Source organism: Rana temporaria, chromosome 11, assembly GCF_905171775.1.
Source record: "Rana temporaria chromosome 11, aRanTem1.1, whole genome shotgun sequence".
Classification (NCBI taxonomy): domain Eukaryota; kingdom Metazoa; phylum Chordata; class Amphibia; order Anura; family Ranidae; genus Rana; species Rana temporaria.
The window spans coordinates 11,661,750-11,674,530 of NC_053499.1; the positions used below are offsets into that span (position 1 = coordinate 11,661,750).

The 12,781-nt window shown below is 43.1% G+C and overlaps 1 protein-coding gene across 2 annotated transcripts in view; it reads right to left on the minus strand.

Annotated features, from left to right (window-relative positions):
* Positions 1-881: 881 nt before the first annotated feature.
* Positions 882-12,781, minus strand: part of LOC120917044 (tumor necrosis factor receptor superfamily member 5-like) — a 49,043-nt gene continuing 37,143 nt past the window's right edge. For both annotated transcript variants that reach the window (XM_040328042.1, XM_040328041.1), the window contains 6 exons: positions 10,900-11,004; positions 8,069-8,088; positions 7,737-7,865; positions 4,135-4,269; positions 3,969-4,008; positions 882-2,085 (listed from right to left, as the gene is read on the minus strand). In XM_040328042.1, the coding sequence (XP_040183976.1) occupies positions 1,799-2,085; positions 3,969-4,008; positions 4,135-4,269; positions 7,737-7,865; positions 8,069-8,088; positions 10,900-11,004 (716 nt within the window). In that variant the 3' untranslated portion in view covers positions 882-1,798. The remainder of the gene's footprint in view (positions 2,086-3,968; positions 4,009-4,134; positions 4,270-7,736; positions 7,866-8,068; positions 8,089-10,899; positions 11,005-12,781) is intronic.

Genomic DNA, 12,781 nt, shown 5'->3' on the forward strand with positions numbered 1-12,781 from the left:
TGCAGTGCTGTCCCATTGATTTTACTAGGTGAGATTGATAGGTAATGCCTCCTGTCAAACTCAACACGTTGAGTTACAATTGCCGCTGCACAATGTAAACAGAACTGAGCAATCGCCATCGTGACTTCCAGTTTTTTTCAATCCCAGTGGAGGTTTTGCATTGAATTACAACTACCGTAGTCATGTTTGGCACGTGGTTGCGGTGCTGTCCCATTGACTTTAATAGGGCGAAATTGCCTGTCAAACGCAACAGGCCAATTTAAAATTGTGGAATCATTTTAGCCGTGGCAATGTTAAAAGAATCGAGCAGCCGCCATTTTGAATTCCAATTTTTTTTCCAATCACATTCGTGATTTTTACAGTGAACTACTGCGCCAAAACAGCCATGGCCATGTTTGGCACATGATTGCAATGCTGTTCTATTGACTTTAATAGGAAAAGTCAAACTCGACATATCAAGTACATATTGTGGTCCCGCGAGTCATTTTAGGCTATCACCTGCCCGCTATCTATTGATTAGCACGCCTGTGCTCCTCTTTAGAAGGCTTTAAAAATCATAGCCAGGACTGCAGAACACAGAGTGCCTTGACGTTTGGTCTGCAGCTTACCAGGTATTTGCAAATACATGCAACTAAACCTCTGTTTTTAATTGCATACAGTTAGACAGATCAATTTGGTTTAGTGCTTTTTTGGTTGGTAACTTTGAGCCTGGTCATTATGAAAGCATTTTTTATATTCCATATATATACTTAATCGCATATTGCTAAAAACGCATCTCATTTAAAGTCCCAACCTTTTTTTTTAAAGTCCCGCGATTCATTGTAGCCGAGGCAATGTTAAAATAACAAAGCAGCCGCCATCTTGAATTCAATTTTTTTTTCCAATCACATTTGTGATTTTACAGTGAACTACCGCACCAAAAAACAGCCGTGGCCATGTTTGGCTCGTGATTGCTGTGCTGTCCCATTGACTTCAATGGGCAAGCTTGACAGGGGGGGCAGCAATGTAAACAGAACTAAGCAGCTGCCATATCCACTTGTAGGTAAGGAGTGGTAAAAAATTGGGGATCAACCCTCTATTTTTTCACCACCGCCAGTGTAAATTAGGTCCTTAACCCGTCATAGGCAAAGCATACGTTTGCTTTAGCCGAATCCTAAAGTACAAAATAGCATTCTGTTATATAGTACAGTATATAATTCATGAAGAAAGTAATAAAAACCATACAAAAGTAGCCCAGTAAACTGTATCATAAAAGCAGCTTGATACAAAAAAAACATAAATATTCTGCTACTTTCCACAGCTGGCTTTTGTAAGTTGGCTTTAAACTTTGACACACATTTTATCCTTCGTTTTAAATACAAAAAAGAAAATAAGGCGACTTCCTCTCCGGAAGCTGAATTATAAAACGAAATACTGTATATTATATGCGACGCATGTTAGCTGGTTATCAGCAATCCATCCAGGTACCTTTTTTAACTAGAGACATTCTCTAGTTTTACCGTAATACCGTATTGGCCTGAAAGACATAGACATAGAAAATCTAATATCCAACTTTCAGTTCCCCTTATTTTGTGGCCATTGTACAGAAAAGACAATAGAAGGGGCGTCTCCCCCCCCCCCCTCCCCATCTCAAAAGTTAAAAACCACAATGGAACCCCGAAGTGTTCTCTTTAAGAAACACCCTCAAGAGATTCCGTAATTAGATGGCCTCCAATGGGCAAAAATGGCCTTCAAGAGGTCAAGTTTTAACGCCACAGAAATATCCAACAAAATCGTGGCCGTTCCAGACGCCAGGACCCTAAACGTTTGGAATGTTTTTACTCCTTATAGAATTTATAATGTTTTCAACACACCCGCCCAACTCCATGTTCCGGAGGGCGCTAAAGATGGTCTCCATAGAGGCTTGCTTGCCCGTCAGGGTCCGCCAGCGTTCCAGCAGTTTATAACATTGTTCATAAGTATTGTTAGGATTGTCTTTAATTATACAGTCTATGGTGTTATTGGGCACACGCAGGTCTCTCACAAGGCGAACGATGTATTCCATGCGGACACTGTCAATGATACTGTGGAAGCAAGGCGTCCAATCTGTTGGGAAAAAACAAAAAAAACAATGAATGGGATTAATCAGGTTCACTTAATTTTAAAGGGGTGTAAACCCCAAAAAAGTTAGAAACCTAAGACCCCATACACACTATGGGCCAGATTCACGTAGGAGAGCGTATCTTTGTGCGGGCGTAGCGTATCCTATTTACGCTACGCCTCCGCAACTTAGACAGGCAAGTGCAGTATTCACAAAGCACTTGCTCCGTAAGTTGCGGCAGCGTAGCGTAAATCGACCGGCCTAAGCCCGCGTAATTCAAATGTGGAAGAGGTGGGCGTGTTTTATTAAAATGAGCCGTGACCCCATGCAAATGAAGCGCCGATCGTACGGCGCATGCGCGCGCATGCCCAGTATCACGTCAAATTTACTCCCTAAGATACGCCAGCTCAATGCCTGTGATGTGAACGTAACCTACGCACATCCCCATTCACGTACGACTTACGTAAAAGACGTAAAAAGATACGCTTGTTCCGACGTCCGTACTTTGCATTGGCTGCGCCTCATATAGCAGGGGTAACTTTACGCCGGACGTAAGCCTAACGTAAACGGCGTAGCGGGCGCAAGTACGTTCGTGAATCGGCGTATCTACCTAATTTACATATTCAACGCGTAAATCTACGGAAGCGCCCCTTGCGGCCAGCGTAAATATGCACCCAAGATACGACGGCATAGGAGACTTACGCCGCTCGTATCTTGGCCAAATGTATGCGTAACTGATTCTAAGAATCAGGCGCATAGATACGACGGGTCAGATTCGGACTTACGACGGCGTACGTGGAGATACGCCGTCGTAAGTCCTTTGAGAATCTGGCCCTATTAGATTTTCTGCAGATTTTTGTCTTCAGATTTACCAAAACCATATAATATGAGGTCAAACCTTAAGAGTTTCAATTTGTATGCAATCAGACAGGCCCTTGCACTACATGGGGGGATAGAGATCGGGGAAGGGGCCGGTAAATGTGTAATTTACCGTCTCCTTTCCTTGTCTCAATGAATAAAGTCAGTGACATGTACGACCATATTTGGTGGGGGGGATTTCTGCTTATAGGGATGATTGGAGAGGATTTGATCTGGGGAGGGGAAAAGATTTGTGTTGGGTGGGGGGAATTTCAGAAGGGGGGGAAAATTGTACGGGAAGGAGAGGGAATTTATGCTTAGGAATGGGCATGCAAGTTGGTGCTCAATTTTTTTGGAGGGGAATTTTGCTGACACATAATGCTTATACATCTTGGGGGGCGGGGGACAGTTTGGCATGTTCACCCGGGCTCTAAATGCCCTTGTCCCGGCACTGCCTGTAGGTACTGTGAATACCTCCTAACCTCCTGCACAGTTTAGGACAGGGGTAGGCAACATTGGCCCTCCAGCTGTTTTGAAGCTACAAGTCCCATGAGACATTGCAAGACCCTGACAATCACAGGCATGACTCCTCGATGCAGAGGCATGATGGGATTTGTAGTTTCACCACAGCTGGAAGGCCGAGGTTGCCTACCCATGGTTTAGGAGATATTCAGAGTGCATGCAGCCAATGACATCATCGGCGCATGTGCTCTGTAAGCCGGACCCTCAGAGCTCGTCTCGGAAACAGCAGCTCCTGTCCGCATGCGTGACGTCATCGCGCCCCGGCCACTTATGTAGCCAGAAGCCGCAAACCTGGAAGAACGCATTGTATTCTTCTCAATGTATGCAAAACAGTTTTCTGATTTGATAAGTTGGACATCATCCCCCGATTTCTCCACTCTGTCCAGTCGGAGAATCCTTGCATTCATTGAGAAAATTGGGAATGGATGTGTGTGGTATCAGAGAACAAGACATCTGATTAGCTACAACAATGTATCTAAATTCAACATGGGGTGTAAACAATACTTACAGCAGTCACAAGGCTGAAGCAGACCACAGTAAGTACAGGGCTGTTGAAGAAAATAAACATTACATTAGAGAACCATAAGCTGGAAAAAGTTAAAAAAAAAAAACTGTGATGACTCCGGCTACTAATATAGTCAACTCTAAAGGATAATGAAATCTAAAAAACTTACTTCGTTGTCCTGAGCGGCTCCTCCTCCCCCTCCTCCTCTGTCATCTCCGCCAGGCCCAGGATCTTCACTGCCTTGGGGTCCCTGTGTGTTGGAAGGTTCTGTGGGCTCGGTCACCCCATTAGACGGGTCCATAGCCTAATGCGGGAAGAAGAGAGAAGTATGGGTTGGGTAAATGGTTGGATACAAAGAGTAGGTGTGGCAGAGGGGGGGGCACCGAAGCGCCAAAGTGCTCCCCTCCCTCCTCTTTGTTTGTGTCCAGAGGCGGAGCGCATGTAGCAGGTGCTGCGGTTCCCCATCCCGCTTGCTCTCTCCGCTGGCAACTGACAAGAGCGCATACCTCCCGCTGTCCCCGGAATCCGGGTTGGGTACCGCAGCGGAGTCTAGTACCGGAACACATTCCGGTACTAGGCTCCACTAATTAATTCTGTCCAGTGCGTATGGAGCAGTCTCCTGTCTGCCCCACCCCCTCTGCGTGTGTCTCTCTGCTCTTCTCCCATAGGCGATGTGATAAGAGGCTTCTGGGTTGGCCGGAGCTGCTGCCAATTATCCCGCGCACTCCCAGAAATGCTCTCCGAGTGCCACCCTCCAAGTAACCAAAGATGCCATGTATGCCCCGCCCCCTGTAATGTGCTTTTGCTCCCAGCGCGCCCGAGCTACAGGGATCTATTGGACAAGTACTGACCTATGGGGACACCTGATGTAGGGGGCTCTGATTGGGACACCTGATGTGGGGGAGCTCTGATGGGGGACACCTGCTGGGGGGCTCTGATGGGGGACACCTGCTGTGGGGGGGCTCTGATAAGGGAAAACCTGCTGTGGGGGGGCTCTGATGGGGGACACCTGCTGGGGGACACCTGCTGTGGGGGGGCTCTGATGGGGGACACCTGCTGGGGGGGCTCTGATGGGGGACACCTGCTGGGGGGACTCTGATGAGGGACACTAATGAAGACTTCATAGGCCTCGTACACACGACCGAACATGTCCGCTGAAACTGGTCTGCGGACCAGTTTCCGGACATGTCCGACCGTGTGTAGGGCTGACCGGACAGTTTTCCGGCCTAGCGGACAGGTTTCCAGCGGACAAAAGTTTCTTAGCATGCTAAGAAACTTGTCCGGTGGAAACCTGTCCGTCGGACATGTCCGATGGTTAGTACACCTAACCATCGTACCGAAATCCCCCGCATGCGTTGAAGTGATTTGTCGCATGCGTGGAAGCATTGTCACGCGTTTTCTGTCCGCGGGGATTTGGGTCTGATGGTGTGTACACACATCAGACCAAAATCTCCCAGCAGACATGTCCAAAGAAAACGGTCCGCGGACCGTTTTCATCGGACATGTCTGGTCGTGTGTACGAGGCCTCAGGGAAGCATCTCTGTGTTTGAGTCGTAGCCATAGAAACATTTGTAAAGGGGAGGAGTTAGTAAGATGACCACACCCATGTGGGGGCGCCAGAAATATTTCTGCACCCAGGAGTCTGTGACCCTAGGATCGGCCCTGTTTGTATACCGTGTTTCCCCGAAAATAAGCCTGGGTCTTATATTAATTATGCCAACAAAAGACACAGTAGGGCTTATTTTTGGGGTAGGTCTTACCATGTAATGTGCTGTCTTCACTCCCTCCCTGCCTGTCAGGAACCCCAAGTGTGAACTGAGTTAAAATGCTTGTACAATCCTATAATCCACTATTACAGTAGTATATAATGTACAATGTGTGCGTTTCTGTAATATAATTGTGCCAAATACATTTGTTATAGCGCCGCTCTGCACTTCTGTTACCCGCCGGAGCTCTCTTCCCCACAATTATATTACAGAAACACACACATTGTACATTATAAACTACTGTAATATAGTGGATTATAGGAATTTACAAGCATTTTTAACTAGGCCTTATTTTCGGGGTAGGGCTTATATTGCAGACCTCCTGGAAAATAACGCTAGGTCTTATTTTCAGGGTAGGTCTTATTTTTGGGGAAACAGGGTACCTGGTACAAATTGGCAGTGGATGGGGCCATACATAAAGAAATGCTAAGATAAGAAGACAAACGACTAAAACAAATAACACATTGTGATTGTGATCCAGAAAAATTCCCCATTACCCCATTCTCCGGCAAATAATACTCCACTTCCCTGCTGTACGGACTTACCAGGAGTAATTACTTGGATAGACAGGAGCCAAGAGTACTCTATAGTGGAAGGAGGGAGTTTTTATACTGAACGTGCCTTATCATCTCGCCTGGCTTCAACTATAAAGCCTGCAGGACGGCACACCTTGATTCTGTCTTGGCAGGTAATGGTTGCGTCAAGCCAATTTCAAAGGTCACATGCTAAGTAAAAATATTCTGCGTGGTAAGCTGAGCAACCAATAAAATGAAGACACATAGATATCAGTCTAAAAAAGCATTTTTTAGGAGTGAAATGATTAATACTAGGCTACGCATAAACTTGTCACAAGTATAAGGCTAGGCTCACAATATTGTGACAAGCATTCTGCGTGTAAGCAGCCCATTCATTTCAATAGGCTGCCCTACCCACAAAGAAGTCGTCCCCAACCCCCCCCCCCCCTTTTTTTATTATGCTGCACCAAACTGCATGATGCTGTGGATCAGGTAAGTAAAGGCAGTGATGTAGCGTGGGTTGTCAGCACCTGGGGCAAGGCAGGTCATTTTCACCCCTAATCCATGAGTCCCTTCCAGTTACAGTATTAAACCCCTTATGGTATATTTTAGGATTATTCATACATTTATATATGGGTTTTGTAGTTTATTTCATAAATATACTATATATTTATTATTATTTACTGAACATACTAAAGGGGAAAAATAATCGGCAGCCTGCAGCCCACAACCTTTAATTATTGGATGAATATGAGAAGATATCTCATTAAAATTAAAAAAAATATATATATATATATATATATATATATATATATATATATATATATATATATATATATATAAAAAAAACTTTTTTGTAGTTTATTTAAAATATATACTATATATTTATTATTATTTACTGAATATACTAAAAGAAAATAAATATATATATTATATATACACATATATATATATATATATATATATATATATATATATATATATATATATATATATATATATATATATATATATATATATTTTTTTTTTTAATCTTTTAATTTTAATGAGATATCTTCTCATATTCATCCAATAATTAAAGGTTGTGGGCTGCAGGCTGCCGATTAGAGGCTCAGGTTATAAAAAGCGAGGCGCCCTTATATACAGCGGTGCAGGCAGACAATAATAACCCCAACGTAAGGTAAGGGGAATTAAAGAAGAGGCAACCCAGGATGGGAGGAGGGGAGGGATGTTCCTGCTTTCCTCATATTTTTTTTACCCCCCCCCCTCACCTGGAGACACGGAGAAAGGCATTTAGAAAAGCTGGGCAAATGCTTAGTGTGCACAGGGCCTTAACATTTCCTGGAGTTGGGCTTTAAAAAGAGGTCCTAACACTTTTCCCCCTATATAACTGTAAAAAAAAAAAAAAAAATATATATATATATATATATATATATATATATTGTCTGGGGGTCCACTTTAATAAAAACAACCAAAAAAAAATATCTTACATTGCAGCTTCTCAGTAGTGACACTGTCTCCGGAGGTGGTTGTGGTACCCCTTGATTGGCCCTGTCAGCTATCGGCGTGGACTGTATGGAAGAGTTGGCGCTGGGATCGGTGCTGTTAGCGAGCAAAGTCTAGGTGAAAAATAATAAACCAAGAACAATTACAACATTACACACATATAAAAGATATATATATATATATAGACACAATATAAATATATAAATATAAGTATAACACATACACTCTATATAAATATATTTATATACATTTGTTTATTTATTTTATTTAAAACCAAATTGAGAACAGCATTACAATTTTAGAAAACTGATCTTACCTGGTTGGGGTTTTGCTTTTCTAATAAAAAAGAAAAAAAAAAAAGAGAAACAAATACTCATTATAAATAGTGGAAACCATTACACACATTTTTATAAACATTTTGACTTTTTTTTTTATTTGTTTAAACAAAGCAGAAAGTAATATAGGCTTCAGATTGATCTACATTGTGAATCATTATGAATGAAAGCAGACTTAGGCCCCTTTCACATTGAGGAGTTTTTCAGGCGGTAAAGCGCTAAAAATAGCGCTGCTATCCCGCCTGAAAAACTCCTGCACTGCAGACTCAATGTGAAAGCCTGAGGGCTTTCACACTGAGGCGATGCGCTGGCGGGAGACAAAAAAATCTCCTGTCAGCAGCATCTTTGGAGCGGTGAGAGGAGCGGCATGTATACCGCTCCTTCACCGCTCCTTCCCATTGAAAACAATGGGAACCGCGGCAATACCGCCCGCAATGCGCCTCTATAGAGGCGCATTGCGGGCGGTATTAACTCTTTATCGGCCGCTAGCGGGGGTTAATACCGCACCGCTAGCGGCCGAATCCCGTGGTAATCCCGGCGGTATAGCGCCGCTATATTTAGCGGCGTTATACCGCAACCGCAGCTCCTGCCTCAGTCTGAAAGGGGCCTAATAAACTAGTATACAAAGGTCCCATATGTGTTTAATGACGTAGGAAACCTTCTACACCCAGGTGTACGTTTATCAAACGGTGATAATTTATCTCATTTCAGTTCTCAGCAGTTCTCAGAAAAAAATCTTCTCCTCTGGCACCCTGTTTATGAAGCTGAGAACATTTGTTCTCAGAATGAGAATAGATGAGAAGTTTTTCCTCTGAGAACACTTGAGATCTGAGTAGAAGAGGGAGGGGCTGCCTGTGATCTCCTCATACACCTGTGTGATTACAGAGCAGCTGAGTTTTTAAAGTGAAACCAAAGTTAAAAAGACTGTTATTACATAAAAATAATAAGTGCTTTTTTAACTCAGTTTTTTTACACACATTTTGGCACATTGTTTAAATGTGTGTTTTTAATTGCTCACTGTAATCTCGTGTGATATAGCGGGATTACAGTATGAGGAAGTAAAAAATACAAAAGTTGAACACGAATCAGCACACATTATACACCACATATTAATAAAATAATAAAGTTACATTCCTACCAAACAATATACATTAACCTAATTATTAAAATACATTGTTTTTATCAATATTTAAAGCTCACACATGTGCCTATTTAAATGTGAATGGTGTATAGTATATGAACGGAAATCCACATATGTAATGCAGCTATACACCATTCATATAAATGAAAAATACATTTATGATCTTTCATTTTTAATAACGTATACAAATATAAACCCTGTATAACTGTAATAGAACAGTCTATGGGTAAAACCATATTCTAGGGTTTACAATTTTTTTTTTACTAATAAATAAAAAAATTATATAAAAATGACTTTAATAATAGCATTTTAATGCAGGTAGAATTTATATATATATATATATATATATATATATATATATATATATATATATATGCTATATGATGGTGTGTGTGTGTGTATGTATATATATATATATATATATATATATATATATATATATATATATATATATATATATATATATATATATGCAGGGCCCTCTGATCATTCCTGTATTAAATTGTATTGTAACTATAATGTCTTCCCTGATGTTGTAAAGCGCTGCGTAAACTGTTGGCGCAATATAAATCCTGTATAATAATAATAATATATACACTATAAATTCCTAACCTGCTAATTTTGGGGGTGTGTAATAAGTGGAGAAGATGTGATCTGATTGTATGGCTGCTCGTGTGTGAAGCATGGAAGTCAAAAGACTTCCTTCTTCCTCCACAATACTCAGCCAGCTTCACGCTTCTCACTCTGATTCTCCACCTCAGAGATGGTGAATCAGAAAGTGAGAATTCTGTCACAGATCGCCAGTGAGGTGCTGAGATCACACCTTCATAAACTGGCCGTTTCTGTGACAGTGAGTTACAGATTCTCACTGTGGTGAGATAATCAGTGAAGAACATGTTCTCAACTGATTACCTCAGCTTCATAAACTGTGTATGACCTGAGATCAGCAGTGAGAATCGGGATCACCGCTGATCTCACTTTCATAAAAGGACACCCCAATCACATTTCCTAATTTCTAAAAATTAGCAGTGTCTTTACTGACCCTTGTACTGGGCTATGGTTCCTCCTCTTTTTCTTACTGCTATATGAGGGGTAGCTAATGTTAAGTATGGCCGTCGTTCCCGCGCCGAGATTCAAATTTTTACGTCGTTTGCGTAAGTCGATCGGGAATATGGATGGCCGGAATTTACGTAGCCGCCGAAAACAAGCGACGTCATTTGGAGCATGCGCACTGGGAAATTTCGCCGGCGGCGCATGCGCAGTTAAATCGGCGCAGGAACGCGCCTGATTTAAATTGTACACTCCCCCTAGCCGCGGAATTTGAATTCCGCCGGGGGAGTTACAACCCGACGGTGCAATTTTTGAGGTAAGTGCTTTGTGAATACTGCACTAGCCTCGATAAATTGCACCGGCGGATCGTAAATCACATAGATTATGCGGATCTAAAGATACGCTAATCTATGTGAATCTAGCCCAGGGTCTGTGTTGATGGGGGAATTGAGCAAATTTCTTTCCAGCAACCCGTACACCGTGCACACCTTGTCACACTCTAGTAGCATTGGAGAAAGTAGAAAGGATGTAAAAGTCTATGCTAAGATATTTCACACAATATAAACAACATTATACAAATACAGTGCATACAAAGACAATTTTACCATACTTAATTCTTACTTGTTTTTTTGTGGATGCACCAAACACCAATGACTACGATAATTAATGATGATATTACCGATAAGACAATGAATGCCACCAAAAAGACATTTGTAGGTTGGTTATCTGGGGTGAAAGAAGAAATAGATTGGTCAAGGCATATATGAAAAGGCCATTCTGGCAAAAAAAATATTATGGGTAGATGCTGCAGATCTGCACCAGATATTGTCTTGCAGGTGTGCCCCACTGGCATCAGCTGGTGTGTAGGTAGGTAGATAGAAGTATTAAGTCAAACAAGAGCTTGATAAGTAAGCAGACTATGAGGTTGATATACTAAAGGCAAATAGACTGTGCAGTTTGGAAGCAGGGCTGTCTTTAACGCAGAGCAAAAGGGACAGCTGCCCCGGGCCCAGGCATTGTTGTGGGGCCCATGGCAGCTTCCCCTTGAGCCCGTACTGCCCTCAAATAGTTGATAAGTGAATTCGAGAGGGCCCAAGAAAATGTTATCCCAGGGTCCAATCGATATTAAAGATGGCCCTGTTTGCAAGTACGGTTGCACTCTGCAAGGGAAATTGTCCCAGAGCTCAGCAAATGAAGGGAAACTCTTCTGACCTCCATCGTCCAATCATGCGCAAGCAAAAATTATGTGTTTTTTTAACCACTTCCCATCCTGGCTATTGACATATGATGTCCACCCAGGTGGCTCTGCAGGGCGTGGCAGCTATAATCTTGTGATTTTTTTTTAAAACACAGATTTTTACATACTGTCCCTGGTTTTACTGAGGCTGGCAACCCTCATGGGGCCCCCTAGTGGCATGGGGCCCTCAGGCAGTGCCCGAGTGCCCGAATGGTCAGTCCACCCCTGGGCTACACTGAGCACAAACCTCTGTTGCCTACCTGCACACATTTCATTTGACTTGTTTGGGAAGAAAACAGTCCTAATAATACACTTTTTAAACAACCTGAAATCTGTGTCAGGGGTGTATGTACAGAGGTCACAAGGGTAGCAATCGTGACCCGGCCCCTTGAGTCCCCCCTGTACGCCTTGATAGAAGAGCCAATCCCATTACTTTCCTAATGCAGCCTTTCAGCGGGAAGAAAATGGATGGGATCAGTTCTTCTACATGCCGCCCTGCTGCCCCTCCAATCCACCTCCTTCTGTCCCGGGCTCCCTGCCTGCCCCCCCCCCCTATCCCCTACAATGCTGCTGGGTTCCCCCCTCCCCTCTCCCACCAGGGATCTGTCAGGATAGGGAGCGGGGATGGGGGGCCAGATTCACATACATTTCCGCTACGCAGCGGCGGCGTATTGTAATCCATTTACGTTACACCGCCGCAAGTTTGCAGCGTAAGTGCCTGATTCACAAAGCACTTACCTGTAAACTTGCGGCGGTGTAATGTAAATGCGCTCGGCGCAAGCCCGCCCAATTTAAATTAGGGTGTTCCCGCGCCGAGCGTTGTGCGCATGCTCCGTGTTCAAATTTCCTGACAAGCATTGCGCGAAATTACGGCACCCCGAAGTTTTTTTTTAAATGTGACGTGCGTTACGGCGTTTCGTATTCCCGGACGTCTTACGCAAAAAATTCGAAATTCGACGCGGGAACGACGGCCATACTTTAACATGGCTGATCTAAAGATAAGCCATGTTAAAGCAGGTGTAACTTTGCGATGGGTAAAAACGACTAGCGACGACGTACGGGATTGCGACAAACGAATCTTCGTGGATCGCCGTAACTAGTCATTTGCATATTCTACGCCGACCGCAATGGCCTCGCCACCTAGTGGCCGGCATAGTATTGCATCCTTAAGATACGACAGTGTAAGTCAATTAAACCTGTCGGATCTTAGGGCTATCTATGCGTAACTGATTCTATGAATCAGCCGCATAGTTAGGACGGGCGGAT